We start from the raw sequence: 19,162 nt of genomic DNA, 5'->3' as shown, positions 1-19,162 counted from the left end.
AAAAGAAGGGGGAAAGGGTGCAGAAGATGCTGGCTTTCCTTGTCACTATTGACAAACATACTAGAATGGCAGCAGGTAAATGTGGAAAAGAAGATGCCAACTCTGTAGTTGCCCTAGTGGAAAGAGTCAACTAAAGCACTGGTCTCCTATAACCGGACCTGCTTTTCATAGTGAAAAACTCTGGAAATGGGCAGAACAGAGGAGGAATCGCTAAGAATTTCAACGGCACACCACCTGGAAAGGTACCACCCACAGAAAAGTTAATTCACGACCTAAAGGAGTGCTTGGAGATGTACCCGTCCTTCCCTGGTGGGTGGAAATATGCCTTGGAAGCTGCAGCAACTCACCACAATATAGCACTTACATGGAGGGGCTAGGTTGCACTATGTACTTTTGTACAAATGGAACAATCCTTGGCTTCCTGCAGATCATCAGTTAGGAATTGCTAGTTCCTTTGCTCTTCTAGAGACCCCCAAGACAGCCGAACAACAAATGAAATATAAATTTGGAATGAAGAGAAACTTCAACAGCAGGCACTATCGTAAGTTGCCTGTGATTGAACCTGGAAGTTTTGCTCGTCAAGAAAGGACTCGGCAGCCTCATGTGCGAATTCCTTAGTCCATACATGGTTACTAGATGGCAAGCCAGCAAGAAATTCTGAAGTCAATGTACTACGAGACTCCAGTGAAGACAATCCATTAGGAACATCATCCTGTATCATCCCAGGAAGGGTGGAACAAGAGGCCCCGGAGAATGTCGTTTGCCATCAAGACAAGGACGAAGTGGTGCAAGTACTGGAGGCGAAGACAAGTTCATTTAACAAAACGTTGTTTCGTGCACTGAAGCACACAAGTAACTGGAGCACCAATGCTTTTCTCCGCAAAGTTCGGGAATTTATATCTCAAAACTAGTGTCGTCCTGAGAATTCGTTCCAAGTGGATCTGCCTTGTGAAGTCCACTGCTAGAATTTGTAAATTGCAATATGGGTCATGAGATAATTAACTAAAAGTTAATTAGTGCATTCTTGTTAATTAGTCGCTTTTGCATTTCATTTTATTGTGCAAGTAGTGTCCGCCGCTTCGAGTAGAATTGTGATATCGGCCATAGGCAACCTTTAAAAATTTGAGTGTTTGCTGAAACACCCTGTATAAGCTTTCTGCTTTGGCATTGCCTTCTTGCCCTGTAAACCAGTAATACCCAAAGGGGATCACATTAAAAAAAAACTAAACTGCTATTTGTGGGTATACAATTTCCCTAAAACAGGTCAGTGTATCGTAAAGGACGGGATGACCAAATAAAAAAAAAAATAATCGATTTTCACCCTCTTCTTTTACGAAAAACACTCGCTAACTCTGTAATAAGACATTGCATGGTCATGCCGCATGCCTGTATCATGCACTATAAGAACAAATATATCTATGACCTAGCATCAATAACTGTTTCGGACGCTCGTGCAGTCTGCAGCTGGTGGCTCGACCACTAGAAAAGTGTGATTCACACTGTACGGTATGCTGTTTTTAGTAGTGAGTGGAAACTTTGTCCAACAAACGAGGTAGTTGTGCAGTGTATCTACAGATAAGTTTGAACGCTTGTCAAAGTAAACAGCACAACTTATTTCGCAGCAGAAATGTGCTAAACCACAGCTCAGAATTACAGTGAGACTGCCGCGGTAAGGTGACATTTGTGAAATGAATTTTCAGAAATATGCAACTGATCTCCAAGGCTGATTGTAGGCTCAAACATGCGCACACGTCTCGTTGGCTGCTCCGTACGCTTCATGACAACAGCAACTCCCGCCATGCTGACTTAATCACTTCAGTACGTCTCGCAGAACAGTTTCTCATATAGAAGACGCCACACCATACAAAATAAACCACAGGAGTGCAAAAAATAACTGCTAGAAACTGCCACAGAGCGTATACCTGGTAAACAACGTGGAGTGCTCACCCAAGCCAGCATGCCGACTGCCCATAGTTGGCACCACTGCTTGTGCAATATGGCGGCACCCATTAAAGTTAGTCTGTAACATGAGACTCGGTAGAAAGATGGAAATAGCTGGGTGACACCCAGCATTGCCACATTTCAAAGGAGATGCTCTTAATATCCATCCATCCATAAACACATTTTCAGTCTCATTTGATGTCCATTAACACAGACATACAAGAAAATGCAGTTCTCAATACAGAGTCATGGTCTGAAGATGTAGGCATACAAAACACACAAAAGCAAAAAAGATAACTCAAAATGCTAATGGCTAGACTTGTGTTGTCCTTCTCATTTTTCTTGTTTCCATGCTTTATGCGCCTGTCTCTTCAAGCCATGGATAATGCCTACCAATTTGCACAGCTTTTGGTCATAAGTTAATGAGTGCAGTGTGTCTGTGCTTTCAAGGGACTGACAACTGGCCCAAATGTGTTGTGAGACATTGATGGAAATGACCAAGATTTATAGTGATAGAATCCAGCGCGCTGTTCACGATTTAAGTAGGAATTATGAATTGGCAAATAAAGTCTCAAAGACCAGTTAGTGAGGCCTGTCATTTAAATTTTGGTACTTTGGATGTAGTGTATGAGATTACTGTACGTAATTTGACTGTGAATAAGTACAATGTATTGCTTAAAATTGCAGTTGCTGTATTATTAGACACTTGCGCTTTATTCTACGCTTCGGTAATCAAAAACTCTTGCGTGACTATGGCAACATGCTGAGCTGCGTATGACGTGTAGAAGCATCATTTCATTTTTGATCTGATTGGTTTCGTTTTGACTGGCTAAATAGCAAGGCAGTTGGACAGGAGGCCATAAAAACGCGTAGCTAATATAGCAGAAATACTTTAACATTTCGTAAAGCATGAATCACAGGAACATCGACTTGATAAACAATATTTTCTCAGTTACAGCCACACTTGTTGTCTGCCTCCCACTAATGCCGGTGTGTAATCGCTATGGCGCTCACCTGTCACCGTTTTCAGCAAACTTCCGGTGCATGACTACATCCTCACTGCAAATCGAAAAATTTTGATAAAAAATGTTCCATGGTGTTTTCCATGTTACTACTACATAATTAGACACTCTGACCGGTAAGCTTTCCATTGCAATAAAAAAATAGATACCATGAAAATCGTTTGTCACTCCCTTTAACATCATGTTTATTCGAGGTTCTGCTCTTTTATTAGGCCGTGTGGTGTACACTCGCTTCAGTTCAACAGCGTGGTTATTGAGTAAACTTGTGATGGTCTTGGCTCAAAATCTGAATCTCTCTCATGGCTTACTTCTCTGAAGTATTTGTGCCTACTCTATTTGTGCTTGTGTCTGTGTGCTGGTATCCTAAATAAAACAAGCTGTCTTTTGCTATATTGTTGCCTGTGGGTTTCTTTTAATTGCAGAGAGAATATTCTTCCGACAAATACAGAAGGTTGCTCAAGACAAATTGCAACAAGGGACGCTGTATTATGGTAAGAAAAAGTTATTAGTTCTTGAATTGATGGATTTGTTCTCATTCATTTGCTGCTGTCTGCATCTTATGTTTTCAAATTTTGTGTGTGTGTGTGTGTGTGTGTGTGTGTGTGTGTGTGTGTGTGTGTGTGTGTGTGTGTGCGCGTGCGCTGCCTGCTGCCTTGACTTTTTAAGCAGTTGGGTATTGCAGGAGAAGAACAATGCATATGCATTGCATATCAGACTAGCACATTGTGCTAGTTACGTAGATTTTTATTTTTCAATTAAAATGGGACTGGGCTCCCACATTTACCTTTTCAATTTTCACTGGTGTACTTATTCATTTGTGCCTGCCATGAGAAAAAACAGATGCCACAATTTTATTTGAACACTTTGCCATGGGGACTGGCTCACGAAATGTACTATCCAAGCCCAATGCACTTCTGTCGAAATGTTCCCTTTAAGCCACTTCTGTAGTCTTCCAATGCCTGACCCTAGAATGTGACTACCAATTGGCAATAAAACCTGTAATTTTTTTACAATGATCTTAACTCTGTCCAAAGCATGTAGACACTGAATGCAACTGGGCAGAGGACTGTGCCATTCAGCATGCAAGGTGTCGGGAGGGGGTTTGAATGCTAATGGCTGTTTGTATACAACTAAATAAGGTGAGGTTTGCTAGTCAGTGCATATTTGCTCGGCATGTTATCAACTCTGTAACCAGCGCACCATGCTGTTTACTGCTGCACGCATACGCCTAAGCCCCAAGCCCGCTCCTCCCCTCTCTGTCTCTTTTTTTCAAATATAGCCATGCCACCATTTTGTGTTAACTCACCAATTTTGAATTTTGGATACATTAATGAAACTATAACGCAAGCCAGTGACGCATCCTGCCCAACTTGGTCAGGACAAAAAAATGCACAGCTTGCGGCTGTCAAAATGCACACGAAACATGAGCTGATGATTCAAATCTGCATCAGCCATTAGGAGGACTTTTGTCCACGTGGCAGCAGTAACAAATTGCAACGCTAGCTTTTTTAAAAATGTTTTTGTACACTTCTTTTGCTTTATTTATGCATGGCGAAATATGGCACTAGATTATGTGAGGGTCAGATCTCCTCTTTACGATGGTTACAGCATGACAGTGTTGCCCTTCATAGTGCAACGTAAAGTTGCGCGCTTCACAGTGTGATAGGCACCTTCAGACGGACGTCTCTACCCAATTTATGTCGATAGCCCACTATGAAAACATGATTTTCTCAACCTATATGTCAATTTTCTTCCTTATATTTCCACACTTGATGAAGGAACACCCGAGGATAGTAAAATAAGGATAATAAATTTTCACTGGTCACCCGGAGCAGTGGGCGGTGAAACAGGTGTGAAGGGTGTTCGACTGGAGCAGTGAGCGGTATTTCCACTGCCGCCCCCCGTAGGGAGAACACTGGTAGTGCAGATCATGCTTGCCTCGACTATAGCGCAGAGCACCCACAGTCAGTATCTTGAGTAATAAATCAATTATTATTATTAATGAACTTTTTTGGTTTCGACTATTGTTTTTCAGATATTAAAGTTGGCAGATCTGGTCATAGCACACATCGGTGCCTGTGTGAGGCATTGGAGAAATGTGCATCATGACACGTTCATATTTATTTGCCAGTTTGGACGTCTTGTTTCAACTGCAAAATTATGTTTATTTTCTAATTCCCATTCTTTTCTGTTGCAGAGGAAAGCTTTGCTGCTGACACACTGCACAATGCAGTCCAGCTGTATGAACAATGGGGTATTATGGAACACCACACTCAAGATGGCGTGCGTGTTCTCTATTTGAATGAACAGTGGAATGTGGACGAAGCCATCGATTCTGTGATTAGCTTTGTGGGGGCATTCAGGCAGTGACTGAAGGACGTTCACTTGTGAGACATTCAGCTGGGAACAGCAGCTGCCAAAGACAAAAGCAACTGTTCGTGTCTAGTTTTTGTGTTCTATTGGTGGCTGCCCAGGTCAAAGCTTTCGCTTCTTGCTTTTCTTTCTTTCTTTTCTTTCCTTTTTTAAGGTTCTGGTCATTTCGTGTCATTTCGTGTAGTATGTGTATGCAAGTGTGCATCTATACTGTGCTGGGGCTAATGATGACCTGCTTATCAGGTTTTTTTTTTTTAACTTTAAACCCCTTTCATGCCTTTCCAGTTCAAGTTTTATACTTTGGGTTTTGTGTTCCTTGTTTTTCTAGGCTTGTTGTGGTGTTGATGGGACCTAAGAACTGTCAGCATGTTGTTGTAATTTTCTCCTGCTTTAAGGTAAAACGAGAGATGAACGCACTAGATAAGGGTTTAAAGAGTGATATTTCAAAAGGCAGCTTGTTTAGCAGTTGTTGAACTGGTGAAACTGTTTTCATGCTGTAACCTTTGCTTTCCAGAGTCTCTATTGCGTAGTTCTAAGTGTGCAAGTTTAAAGCATTAGTGGCTTATTACTGTGCTTTCATATCTTGTTCATGTCTTGTTTCATGTGGTAATGTGTGTGTGTTGTTGGCACTGAGAAGCATGACTCTTTCAAATCAAAAGGTGAGGGAATTGCACCATAAAGGGACAAACTGCATTTCGTTTTCACATTGCATGTACTGTGTATATATGTAATCAAATTGTTCATTTGTGAATAATGTCATTTCATGACTGTATAATTTAGTTTGTGCCATCATAGTTAACAAATAAAGCAACTTTGTCATATTCTCAGATAGAAATAGGCATATCCAAGAAGTCTTCTTATTAATGCCTCCAAGGTGAGCAATTCGGTGTGGTTGCTATGCCTTTAGTTGAAATAATAAAGAAAATAAACTGTGTTAATAGCCTCTAGCCTTAGTATGCTAGCTATACCTGCTAGGCACTTTTCCTGCAGAGGGGAGAAAAACTCCAATCGTCAAATGGTCTTTGTTTGAAGCTGTTGCCAAGCATACATTGAAACTAGTAGTGTATGTTGTCTCATAGCAAACGAGCTGCCCAAGTACATAACGTGTGAATATCATAACATGTCTGTGAGATATTGAGGAATGTTTTAACTTAGTCTACAGGGTGTGCCAAAAGTTGCAGCACTCTCCTGAAATCAGTTGTGAAAATACCAAATAGCCAAAACCGAAGGAATTTCTCAGTGTTTCGTCTGAAGAATTGGGAAAAAGAATCTGCACAAGTACAAGATTCAGAAAGCTCGCAGAGCACATAAGAGGCCAGGGTCGTAAAGGCAAGGACCTGCTCAAATGCTTTGGGAGCTCTGCACACAAATGCTCTGCACACTTCACAGATGAAGCAGTGTTCAATATCAAGCAGTTTTTAAACCACCAAACAGAAGAGTATTGATGGAAAACCTCTTAAGAAGCCGTCAGTGGAAGGATTGCCTCAAGCGTTCCTCACCCTCAGTCAATAATTGTTTTTGGGGCAATCACTTCTGATAGAAAGATGCCACTGGCTTTCTTGGAATAGGGAGCCAAAGTGAACAGAATACATACATACACTTCGCGGGATCGAATCCTGGCCACGGCAGCCGCATTTCGATGGGGGCGAAATGCAAAAACACCCGGGTACTTAGATTTAGGTGCACGTTAAAGAACCCCAGGTGGTCAAAATTTCAGGAGTCCTCCACTACGGCGTGCCTCATAAACAGAAAGTGGTTTTGGCACGTAAAACCCCATAATTTAATTAATTTCATACATACACTGAAAGTCAACATGCATGATTGATTAACAAAATTTCATTAATGAACCTAAACTAATTACTTTAGCGTGCATACTGCAATGCACGAATAGAAGCTAGTCGTCTCGAGGCACATTCATTTGGAACAAATCTTGAAACTAGCCCGTTTTGAGATAAGCAAAATCCAACTTGCCGTAAGAATGTACTGTTTCACTTTTTTTAACAAAAAATCTTGTGCATTAAAGGTCAAAAGTTACTGGAACAGTGTATTTCATCACAAACTTTTCGAACACATATAGTATTAAAACTGGTGTCTTTAAAGAGTTGCTGGCTACAATTTGTAAATTGCTATATGCGGTGTACAGTAATTAGTTCAAAAGTTGATTAGCAAAAGTTTGTTTTAGTCAAGTATTTACTTTGATTTTTCTTGCAAATAATGTCTGCCTCTGAGAGTAATCTAGTTTAAGAAGTAGAATTGTGTTAAGTGTGACGGGTGAATTTTAAAGCAATGTTTTTTTAATGTCAACAATAAAAGAAAGCCTTACATATTTTAAAGTTCTACACATTATTAAAGAGAAGCACTTTTGCAAGTGCTTTTTTGCTGAACTCTATGAATAAGAAGTTTATAGTGTTTGCTATGATCTGCTTAGTGCCCTGCAGTCTACAGCCTACAGCAGCTGCGACATTGAGACCAGGAATATTCAAGAGTAAATGATGTGCAGCTTTACTACTGCTGAACAGTAAATAGTAAAGTCGACGCATTGTGGAAAGAGCATGGTTTGCTTGTTCCCAGTTCGATTAGCTATGCCCGTATTTGAGTACATTCGAGAGCGCTACAATCCCTGCCACGTGGAGGCAATGTCGCGTTAAATGTTTCTACATTCGGTTTTCTGTTACAAAACAAAACAAAAAAAGAGGCCTAGCTTGTCTTAAAGCTGTTTACAATCATTCTTGAACATCCGCAACTTTTGCCTTGCCACCTTATCGATTAGTTAAGCTAATAGTTAACTTTTGCAAGATAATTCTTTTTGCAAAAAAAAAAAAAAGGCTGGATAGCATGAACAACACTCGCCAACATATTGATCGCCATTCGCATAAAGCTGTCTGTTATTTTGCGATTGTTGGCCACATTTAGTTGGGACAGCCGGTATAACCCCTTATCACGTTTGTTGCCAAAACTGTGTGCACGTTGCATTCGGAGATGCTCGTACACAACACAGCCAGTGTCCAAGGCCTGTTTTATCGTACCTATGCAGATTTCTTTGTCGAGCTATTTGTCGTCAAGTCCTTAAAGTCAATGACTTGTGGCCTTGCGCTGTTGCGTGTGCGCTGTCAATGGTTATCTGCCACTTGTTTATGTGCGGTAAAACATTTAACGAAGGAGCGTGAAGATGTGCAACCACCACGGCGGGGAGGCTTTGCGCGCGGCCATGTTCGCAAAATCTGCTCCTAAAAGCAGTGGTGGGATGCTGATTTGCAGATAAGAAAAAAAGTCCAAGGACTGAGAGTAGCCGGGATTGCGAGTTTCGTGTTGGCAGAAGATAGCCATGAGTGATGGTTGCCATCGGTTAGCAGAAGGCGCGTTGACGACTTTTGCGCAGACAGCTGCCATCAATTCTTGCATCACGAATGACGCAATCACCTAAGTGGTACATTATCAAAAGAACTCGTGTCCATACAATTGAATCACTCCTGCTGATATACACGCTCGCCTGCCTAGAAATGAAAGCAGACACGGACCAATTGTTAGTCAATTGGGTGACCTGCGTATTGTGCCCATCATCATGTAGGGACTTTGCAAGGGACCAGCTGTTTTACGGGGTTTTCCCAATTTCCCGTAGCGTTGGGAGGTAGAAAACAGCCTCGTCGGCTTGGCGAAACAGCGCATTCATAACGGACTTCTTTGTCCTTAGAAGTGCGTTCTATACTCGACGTGGAGGCCGGGCCCGAAAGAGTCGATGATTCAGTGTGCTCGTGCTGTGCAGGTCACTGCCCCCCTTTCACATTTGCGTGTGAGTGAAATCTGCACAGGGTTGAGCAATCTCGAATATATGCGGTTGCAACATGCGTGCGGGCATAGAGTTGGGACACCCTTTTGCGGCTGCAGGTGAGAGAGAACGAGTGTTTGTGGTCATGCAACTTCGGCGGTTTTCGGAAAGGGCAACGCTTTGGCACTGAAACAGAGCATTCCAATATCGTTTCCAACTGCCCGCCGGCTTGTATGAAAGTTGACGTTAGAAACTAAAAATTCTCCCTAAACCAACTCAAATTGTTGCAATGTTGTCCTGCATGTGCATAAGTGGACTTCATTATCGTTATCTGCTCTTTGTCTTTGGCAACTGTGCTCTCACATTGCGTGTGACCCTGTTCTAGTAATAGGCTGGCATGTGATATCTTTCCAACCGACTGTGACCAAAGTTCACTGAGAGCATTGTGCGAGGATGGAAGACTGGATGAAACTACACGTTTTACACTAATTTGTAGGGTTTTGAGGGTAAGAACAGTGCATAAAACAATGCCGACACAAGAGGACACACAAATGCTGTGAAAGGAATCTGTGGTTCTTTTGGTTACGAAATACATGGTAACGGAAGAAGCGCGGGAACATGTCCTGGGTGCTTGTCAAACATCCGTTTCCGTAAATTGCATTTATTGCCTCCAAAGGTTGTAAAATTTTATCGTCTCGTGGTGCCTGCCTCCCCGATAGGTAGTCTGTATATATATTCAATTCTAAATGTGGTTCTTTGAGGCATAGTAATAAAAAAAAAATGAATGCAACCTCGCATCTTGCAGAAGTCCAGTAATTCCATGTAGTGATAACTTGAATACACAAGCTGAAGTCAGTTTGCTGGTCGCTGCGTAGGGCCAGGACATATGAGGAAGAGCTCCCGAATAGTGTTCGGCAAATTTCACAGCAGGCGGCACACATTGGTGCCTTGTGTCAGGGTTGTACAGTTGGGGAACGGGGCTTCCTTGGTGTAGTTCGCCCTGTGAGGTTGCGGGGAGGGAGCGGGCACGTGAGGGTATGGGAGCACGTGTGTGCATCGGAGGGAATATTTTTGGGCTATATAGGAGAATGCAAAATGACCCCGGCACAAGAGGTGTCTGTAGATGAGTGTTCGAGTTCTGTGTTTTGTTATTTGTGATGTCATTGCTGTGCCCTTAAGTCCAGTGTAGGCGAACATTCAAAATCAAGCGATTATGAAACTTTGTTTCTCCTTAATAATGAAGTTTTAGTGACTCACTTTACCTGTTCATTGACACTCAAGGAGTAAGTGTATGCGTGCACTTGGGCAGATGTTCGATAAACGTGAGGCTGTCTCAGTTGCATCATGTGTGTTCTGGAGTTCAAGCAGAGGGGAGTCATACATTCATCGTGTAGTGTTCCCTTGAATAGATAAATGCGTAGCACTGATCTAAGCCGTTCCTCCGCTGCCACGTGTAACAGCAGCGTCTGTGCACATGGTGGCCCAAGGGAACATCAGTGTGCTGTGGTACCTTGGACTTCGGTTACTTCTTGCATTGGTATGATCTGTTGTACGCAGGTATACACCCAGAGGGGCAGTTCATTGACTTGAGGTGCTGACGTGCATTCTGGAACTAGGTGAAAAGTTCAGCAGCGACTGAAATATGTTGCTTCCTTAATTAGCGCGCTCACTCATGTTGAGTTGTCATTCTGCTGTAGCATTAACTGCAGGCCCATTCCTGAAGATTGAATAGAGGCATAATGCGCAGAAGAGTGGTGACTGCCCTCATCGCGTCCCGAGTAATAATCTCAATCTGCATGGTTCAACTTCTTCAGTGTGAGCCGAGGAAACAGCCTGGTAGAGCATGCGTGGCTGCAATGCAGACCGAACAGCGTTACGAACTGTCTCTGAAGTGCGCGGTCCCAGACGTTTAAGGATATATTGGCATTCGTATTATGTGGAGGGTCGACTTTGATGTATTTCTTATTTTGCATAGTCACTTTGATCCTGTTCCGGACTGATGAATATCAAGACCAAGGATCCGTACTGTCCGTGGCGTGCTCCTACTTTAGGCAATTGGCAGATCCTTAATTTAATGAGCTGGGTGTGCCAGTAATTTAGCAGATGGTGGCTCTGGCTACAGATGCCAGCTTGCTTCAAAAAACATGAATTCAATTTTCTTCTACCACAGAAGCAGAAATTTATAAATTTCTTCAGAAACTGAAACAGTATGGTGCAGCTGGGTATGATGAGCATAGCCGATCAAAGCAGTCGCTCATTTTATTTGCAAGCCCCTAACTCATATCTGTGACTTAGTGCTTTCTACTGATATTTTTCATTACCAATTAAAATGGCAAAGGTATTGGCTATCTACAGAAAGGGTGATTCTAATGACTTAAATAATTACCGACCCATTCCTGCTTTGCAATTTTTTATATAACTAGAAAAAGAAATTAAGATTATTAAACTTCTTTAACGTAAACAACATTATCGTAGACCAAAGTACGGTTTTCAAAAGAAAAATGTTCTGAACAGGTCCTATAAACAAAGACGAAAATAGTAACATTGAACAGAAACTGCTTACTATCGGATTGTTTTTCGATTTTAGGAAAGCGTTCGACTCTATGAAACAACATTTTGTTTGTACAGTGCGCGAAAATTATGTTAAACGTAGGTCCCTCAAAAATACGGTGTCCCACAACGTTCCATCCTTGGCCCATTATTATTCTTGATATATATAAATGGCATTATTACTGTGCCCAACACAGCACCTGTTATATGCTGACGACACAAATATATTCTTTAGAATAAAAAAGAGTGCGACACAGGACGAGCGAGTCACGCTGTTTGTTTTCACTCTGTGTCACGCTGTTTTTTATTCTAAAAGATGAACCAACCAGCCCCTTTGAACACGCTGCTTATGTACTCTTCTCTAGTACAGATTTAGTTATATTTGGCTTTAAAATATTGCCTTATGGCTACAGGCGAATCAAATGGACAAACGTGTGCGTGCGTGAGTTCCTGCGTGTGTTCAGTCGCGGAGCCGATTGCCTCTGCGACTAAAGAAATAGTCCCGCTGACGCGACTCGGCCCAGTGCCGTGTTCTCCGTCGGCGGGGTCACCGGCCGTCCGGCTCATGACATCAGTCTAGAGTGCGGGCCCATTGGTGGAGGTTCGTATGCATCCGCCTTTGAGGATGAAATGCCACTGCCTTCTTGAGTTTTACCCGGCTATAGGAGTACATAATACCTGGGAAGAATTGGCGGAGGCTCACAAGACAGACTAACTCGAAAGACTAAAACTTGCCACTGCCGGTAGAACTTTACTCAGAAGACTTGGATACCCTCTCGAAGAAGAACACAACGTGTACCCCTGACCCTGAGAGCAAGGATACATCCAAGGAGACACATGCACCCAGAATACAACAAAGAGAGAAGACAATTGCGAGAGCCACCGCGCTACAAGAAATGCTAAACAAAGAAAGCAATAAGGCAGAAATATGGTACACGGACGCCAGGCAGCATAACCTGCATCACCAAAAAGGCGAACGAAGAGATAGCAGCTGCATCAGTAGTTGCTGAGGGCCTTGAGGTAGCCGAACAGGTCGTCATAGCAATGGCCATATGGACCTGCCGATGGGATGTGCCGGTCATCGTCGTCACAGACTCGCGGGCAGCTAGTCGCCATTTTCGGACAGGAAGGATGAGCAAGGCCGCACTCGCCACCATCAAGAATCAAGACATCCCTGAAATGTACATCGTCTGAACTCTGGTACACGAATCCTTGGAGAAAAAGCAAGCGGCTCACGCCGCGGCCCGAGAACATGTACACCGGGCAACCCCACCAGGACATCGCCTGCCGTCCGACCAAGACGAAATGATACAAAGCAAATATATACTGCAACATCCTAGAACATTACAAGAGGAACGGGCCGGAATATCTACCACTACACTGCAAGCTTAACAGAGAAGAAGCCATCACACTACGCAGACTTCAGATGGGCAATCGCCTCCACGCCACTCCACTATACACGCGATGTACCCCTCAACATATACAAGAGACTGCCAGTTCTGAGATACACCAAAAGCCCTTTACCACATGGTCTGGGAATCCAAACAGAACTCGCGGACAACGCCTATCCAAGCACCAACAGAAGACTAGTGAGAGGCCCAGCTGACAACCGCAAGTCCCGAGGACCAGCTACAGCTGGTGAATCGGCGTATGCTATCAGAATAGGGCCACGGCTACGTGGAAAAGGGTGGCCGCTCACCTGCGGGCACTAGCAGCTGGGTCTCTGTACTAAAGTTTAAAGAAAAACGAAAAAAAATAAAGAAAAAGCAGCGGTGGCGTAGAAGTAGAACACCCGCCTCGCGTGCAAGAGGTCCGTGGATCGAATCCCGGTGCCGCGCAATTTTCCACCGGATTAAAAAAAATCCGCGTGTTGATAAAATTGCATAAGCAGGCCTGGAGTGTGGCCTGATCCCGGTGATCAGAACCGGTAACGCACTCCCTCACCAGAGCAGGATTGGTCACCCTGGTGCAGTACTTGGCCACAACCTCCTATATGAACACAACAATCAAACCCCGGCCCTCAGTCCCCAGCAGAGGGTGCTAAGAATCCCTGGCTCCGGACAGGCCGCCATTGGAATATGAACCTGGCAACGTTTAACGCTAGAACGTTATCTAGTGAGGCGAGTCTAGCAGTGCTATTGGAGGAATTAGAGGGCAGTAAATGGGATATAATAGGGCTCAGTGAAGTTAGGAAGCCAAAAGAAGCATATACAGTGCTAAAAAGCGGGCACGTCCTGTGCTACCGGGGCTTAGCGGAGAGACGAGAACTAGGAGTCAGGTTCCTGATTAATAAGAATATAGCTGGTAACATAAAGCAATTCTATAGCATTAAAGGGCCCCTGAAACGGTTCGGACAAATTTTGTAGACGCGTAGGGTACAGCTTAAGTAGAACATTCGCACCACAATTTAAGTGAAGCGTTACGTATTAATGGAGCTACAAGCGATTAGAAGCTACCCTCCTCCCTAGCCATGCTTTTCCTCCTCAACTCGTTCGCCGAGCGAGTGGGGCTAAGCTCCGCCTTCACTGGTTCAGCGTCACGATGCGACGTCACATCGTCCACTTCCGGTTGTTTTGGAGCCCGCCCCCGCCCGCGCGAGACCGCTCCGCTAGCCGCTTGGCCGTCGACCCCAAGCGAGAGCTATCGAAGCAGCGTGCGTTGCGAGCATTCTGTCGTAGCGCCGAACGTGTCTTGTATTCCGGTAACCACAGGCAAGCTGGTCATTTCGGCAAATGACTAGGCATAAACTCAAGCTGATGAAGGAACTTTAGCGTAGACGTACGTGAGCGGCCTGATCGGTCAGCACGGTCCATACACTTGTTGGTGCAGCGTTTAACCAGCCAAACAAAGCGCTAATATTGCTCTAACCAAGCGTAAAACATTTTAAACATTTATAAAAACGTGTTCATGATTACACTCCTGCGAAAAATACACATCAGCAGCAAAGAAGAATACACTTCGTTGCTGCTACTGTGTATGGTTGAGCTCTGTGCCACCAGGTGGCTGCACCGTGCAGACCATTCGCATTTGCCCTTCTGCTCATCTCATGGCTCATCCCGTTACGGCAAAGTCAAGCGGCCAGACTCTGTCCCCTTGCGCTTGCGTTTTCCCTAATACTGGACTCGGGAAACGCTATTGCGTTAGTAATCTTCCGGTGTAAAGTGACGGCCACAACCGCGCAAATTCTGGCGCGGATCGGATAGCGACAGTCCGATGCGCAGCAGCTAGTTCGCTCGCACGCTGCCTTGCAGTGGGACACGATGTCGCAGCTTGACATATTGCCAGTCGCTACGTTTGCAGTCCACAAGGCAAGAAAGTCGAATCACAGTGCTCGCGAAAAGACTGAGACCGACTCTGACCGCGGAGCTCTCTTCAAAATGGAGTACGTTGTAACACAAGCAGACGACACTTGCTGTGTGCCGGAAGTGCTTAAGTGTACTGAAAAATTATTATTGTGCATTCTCTTTATGTTACTTTCTTTTCATAAAAACAAATTAACTAACATTCCAACTATTACGAAGATCATTTGTTTACCATAAAGTTGGAAAAATTATCGATCACGCGCCCTTGTCAGCCAATCGGATAGCTCGCCCCACTGACGTCGTATGGGCGATTTCGGTCATATGGGTAGGGGCGGCTTAAAATTCCGCCGAGCAGTGCGCTGCGATCGGCAGCGATGTGCATATTTAAAACCTTATAATAAATTACACGCTTTACGCGGAGCACTTAGATGTGTCAATTAATGATCAGAAGGACCTACTCTAACGACTCAATACGTTTGTAGAAAATCGTCAAAAGCGTTTCAGGGTCCCTTTAACGAGAGGGTGGCAGGTCTTGTTGTGAAACTCAATAAGAGGTACAAAATGAAAGTTGTACAGGTTTACGCCCCTACATCCAGTCATGATGACCAGCAAGTCGAAAGCTTCTATGAAGACGTGGAATCGGCGATGGGTAAAGTCAAAACAAAATACACTATGCTGATGGGCGACTTCAATGCCAATGTAGGCAAGAAGCAGGCTGGAGACAAGGCAGTGGGGGAATATGGCATAGGAACTAGGAATAGCAGGGGAGAGTTATTAGTAGAGCTTGCGGAACAGAATAATATGCGGATAATGAATACCTTCTTCCGCAAGTGGGATAGCCGAAAGTGTACGTAGAGGAGCCCGAACGGCGAGACTAGAAATGAAGTCGACTTCATACTCTGCGCTAACCCTGGTATCATACAAGATGTTGACGTGCTCAGCAAGGTGCGCTGCAGTGACCATAGGATGGTAAGAACTCGAATTAGCCTATACCTGAGGAGGGAACGGAAGAAACTGGTATATAAGAAGCCGATAAATGAGTTAGCGGTAAGAGGGAAAATAGACGAATTTCAGATCAAGCTACAGAACAGGTATTCGGCTTTAACTCAGGAAGAAGACCTTAGTGTTGAAGCAATGAACGACAGTCTTGTGGCCATCATTAATGAGTGTGCAATAGAAGTCGGTGGTAACTCCGTTAGACAGGATACCAGCAAGCTATCGCAGGAGACGAAAGATCTGATCAAGAAACGCCAATGTATGAAAGCCTCTAACCCTACAGGTAGAATAGAACTGGCAGAACTTTCGAAGTTAATCAACAAGCGTAAGACAGCTGACATAAGGAAGTATGATATGGATAGAATTGAACACGCTCTCAGGAACGGAGGAAGCCTAAAAGCAGTGAAGAAGAAACTAGGAATTGACCAGAATCAGATGTATGCGTTAAGAGACAAAGCCGGCAACATCATTACTAATATGGATGAGATAGTTCACGTGGCTGAGGAGTTCTATAGAGATCTATACAGTACCAGTGGCACCCACGACGATAATGGAAGAGAGAATAGCCTAGAGGAATTCGAAATCCCACAGGTAACGCCGGAAGAAGTAAAGAAAGCCTTGAGCTATGCGAAGGGGGAAGGCAGCTGGGGAGGATCAGGTAACAGCAGATTTGTTGAAGGATGGTGGGCAGATTGTTCTAGAGAAACTGGCCACCCTGTATACGCAATGCCTCATGACTTCGAGCGTACCGGAATCTTGTAAAAACGCTAAGATAATCCTAATCCATAAGAAAGGGGACGCCAAAGACTTAAAAAATTATAGACCGAGCAGCTTACTGTCCGTTGCCTACAAAGTATTTACTAAGGTAATTGCAAATAGAATCAGGAACACCTTGGACTTCCGTCAACCAAAGGACCAGGCAGGATTCCGTAAAGGCTACTCAACAATAGACCATATTCACACTATCAATCAGGTGATAGAAAAATTTGCGGAATATAACCAACCTTTATATATAGCTTTCATTGATTACGAGAAAGCGTTTGATTCAGTCGAAACCTCAGCAGTCATGGAGGCATTGCGGAATCAGGGTGTAGACGAGCCGTATGTAAAGATACTGAAATATATCTATAGCGGCTCCACAGCCACCGTTGTCCTCCATAAAGAAAGCAACAAAATCCCAATAAAGAAAGGCGTCAGGCAGGGAGATACGATCTCTCCAATGCTATTCACAGCGTGTTTACAGGAGGTATTCAGAGACCTGGATTGGGAAGAATTGGGGATAAGAGTTAATGGAGAATACCTTAGTAACTTGCGATTCGCTGATGATATTGCCTTGCTTAGTAACTCAGGGGACCAACTGCAATGCATGCTCACTGACCTGGGGAGGCAAAGCCGAAGGGTGGGTCTAAAAATTGCGGTTGCGAGATCAGTTGCAAGGTCCAATAGTTTCATCGTCATGTCCTCAACTAGAATTCTTAGAGAGAATAGTTCAATGGCTTGATCGCTGGGGAAGCCTCAAACATGACAATGGCCGCCTGACACGTGAAACGCACACAGCTTTCAGCCACACTACCCACGCCTTGCACGAACTTGCCATATACTGTCTCGAAGAGCTTAATTTCGAGTATGTTCTTTTGGGCAAATTTCAAACTGATAGCTTGGAGGATAGCTTGGAAAGTATCGGCAATTGTCTGGTGCCAATTACCACGTGTCTATAAGGCAGATATATGAATCTGAAAACAAATTGCGTTTGCAGAAGGTTCTGGACCTGCCAGATTTGGACATGCTACTACCACCAAGTGCGAGCACGTTGGAGACAAGTGTAAATTCAGGAAGCGGCCAGTTTCACGTCACTGTGACCGACTCTGACATTGAGAAAAAAACGTCAAGGCTACCGGCACTAACCTATGTTGCCGGCTATTGTGCCCATGCAGCTCTAAAAAATTTGACATGCACATCTTGCAGCGAAAGCCTTGTGATGCAAGACGTCGATCTAGATGACCCTGACAATGCATTAATCACGAAGATGACGAGGGGTGGCCTGAAGTTTCTACGAGCAGTTGTAGTTAATGCTGTACTCTTTTCTGAAATCATATTGGACAAGCTCAGGACACCAGAATATGCCGTACGATTTTTCAGCCTTCCTAGGCAGAAAGATACTCTTGTCGGCCTTGTGTTCGCTACCCTTCATGACTTTGAGGATGTAGATGTGTGTGATTTCGGTCATCCTGCGCAGGAGGTAATGGGGCATGTTGTAAGTGCTGCAGCGAATACACTGCTGAACAACTTGTGCCGCACAGAAAATGTCAAATTACGCAATGCCAAGAACGACCGAAAATTGCAGACCTTGAAGGCCTGAGATATGTTTCTCATTATTTATTTTTTATTCATGAAGCTCTGTTTATGTTGAAGATCTACGTATGTTTGTGTTGACAGAACCCTTGTAAAAATAAACCTGTGGCGTAGCTAGGATTTATTTGCCTACATTATCAAAATTTAAGCCCTGCATTTTGGCCAATTCAAATGTTAGCGTTTGAGTGTATTGTGCTACCTGTTTATGATTGGAACTCTCCATGCTACCGCAGTCCATTAATTGCACGTTTTCCTTCAGGACTGAGAGTAGGCCTCTTGTTTTTGACTTACTTTTCACCGTTATCTCAGCATTTTATGAAGACCAAAAAAGCCTGAAAACAGGCGGGTGGAAATAAAAGAAACACAAGAAATGGTACAACAAAAACGGAAGCTTATTCTATTCGACAATTAGTTGTGCGTGACCCTATAATGTTACAATGTTCACTACAAAATGAACCTCGATATTCATGTGTCTAGCGAGGACTGTTTTACGCAATGCAAAAGTGAGAATGATAATTGTATATGAAAGATTTAAAATGTTTGTTTCTGAATGCAGTTCTTATCATTTGTGAATAAAGTATATTATGTGTCTTCAATATGCAGTTTTCCTCTTTCTTTCTTCCCGTCTAAGGTTAAAGTGACTAAACAGCATGCAGTTTGCTTGTATTAGTCCCGACCAAACATCGCAAGGACAATAAGGCAGGTCATATTGCGATACACGCATAAAACAATGTCGCTAGTCAAGTAATCTAAGAAAGGTATCAAAGAATGTTGCTTTCCATGGTGGAGTTGACTGCGGTGAACCGGCGGCTCCCCTTTGTTTTTTGCGTCAGCTAAACGTGTCTTGCTTTGGAACCGAA

At 43.7% G+C, this 19,162-nt stretch overlaps 1 protein-coding gene across 2 annotated transcripts in view; it reads left to right on the top strand.

Annotated features, from left to right (window-relative positions):
- The window catches only part of mino (glycerol-3-phosphate acyltransferase mino), a 113,251-nt gene extending 107,080 nt beyond the window's left edge, over positions 1-6,171 (top strand). For both annotated transcript variants that reach the window (XM_075676631.1, XM_075676630.1), the window contains exons 21-22: positions 3,386-3,454; positions 5,161-6,171. In XM_075676631.1, the coding sequence (XP_075532746.1) occupies positions 3,386-3,454; positions 5,161-5,333 (242 nt within the window). In that variant the 3' untranslated portion in view covers positions 5,334-6,171. The remainder of the gene's footprint in view (positions 1-3,385; positions 3,455-5,160) is intronic.
- The last annotated feature ends 12,991 nt before the right edge of the window (positions 6,172-19,162 follow it).

This window comes from Dermacentor variabilis, unplaced genomic scaffold, assembly GCF_050947875.1.
Source record: "Dermacentor variabilis isolate Ectoservices unplaced genomic scaffold, ASM5094787v1 scaffold_12, whole genome shotgun sequence".
In the NCBI taxonomy this organism is placed as follows: Eukaryota; Metazoa; Arthropoda; class Arachnida; order Ixodida; family Ixodidae; genus Dermacentor; species Dermacentor variabilis.
The sequence above is the reverse complement of the archived record's forward strand: the minus strand, read 5'-3'. Positions and strand labels throughout refer to the sequence as shown.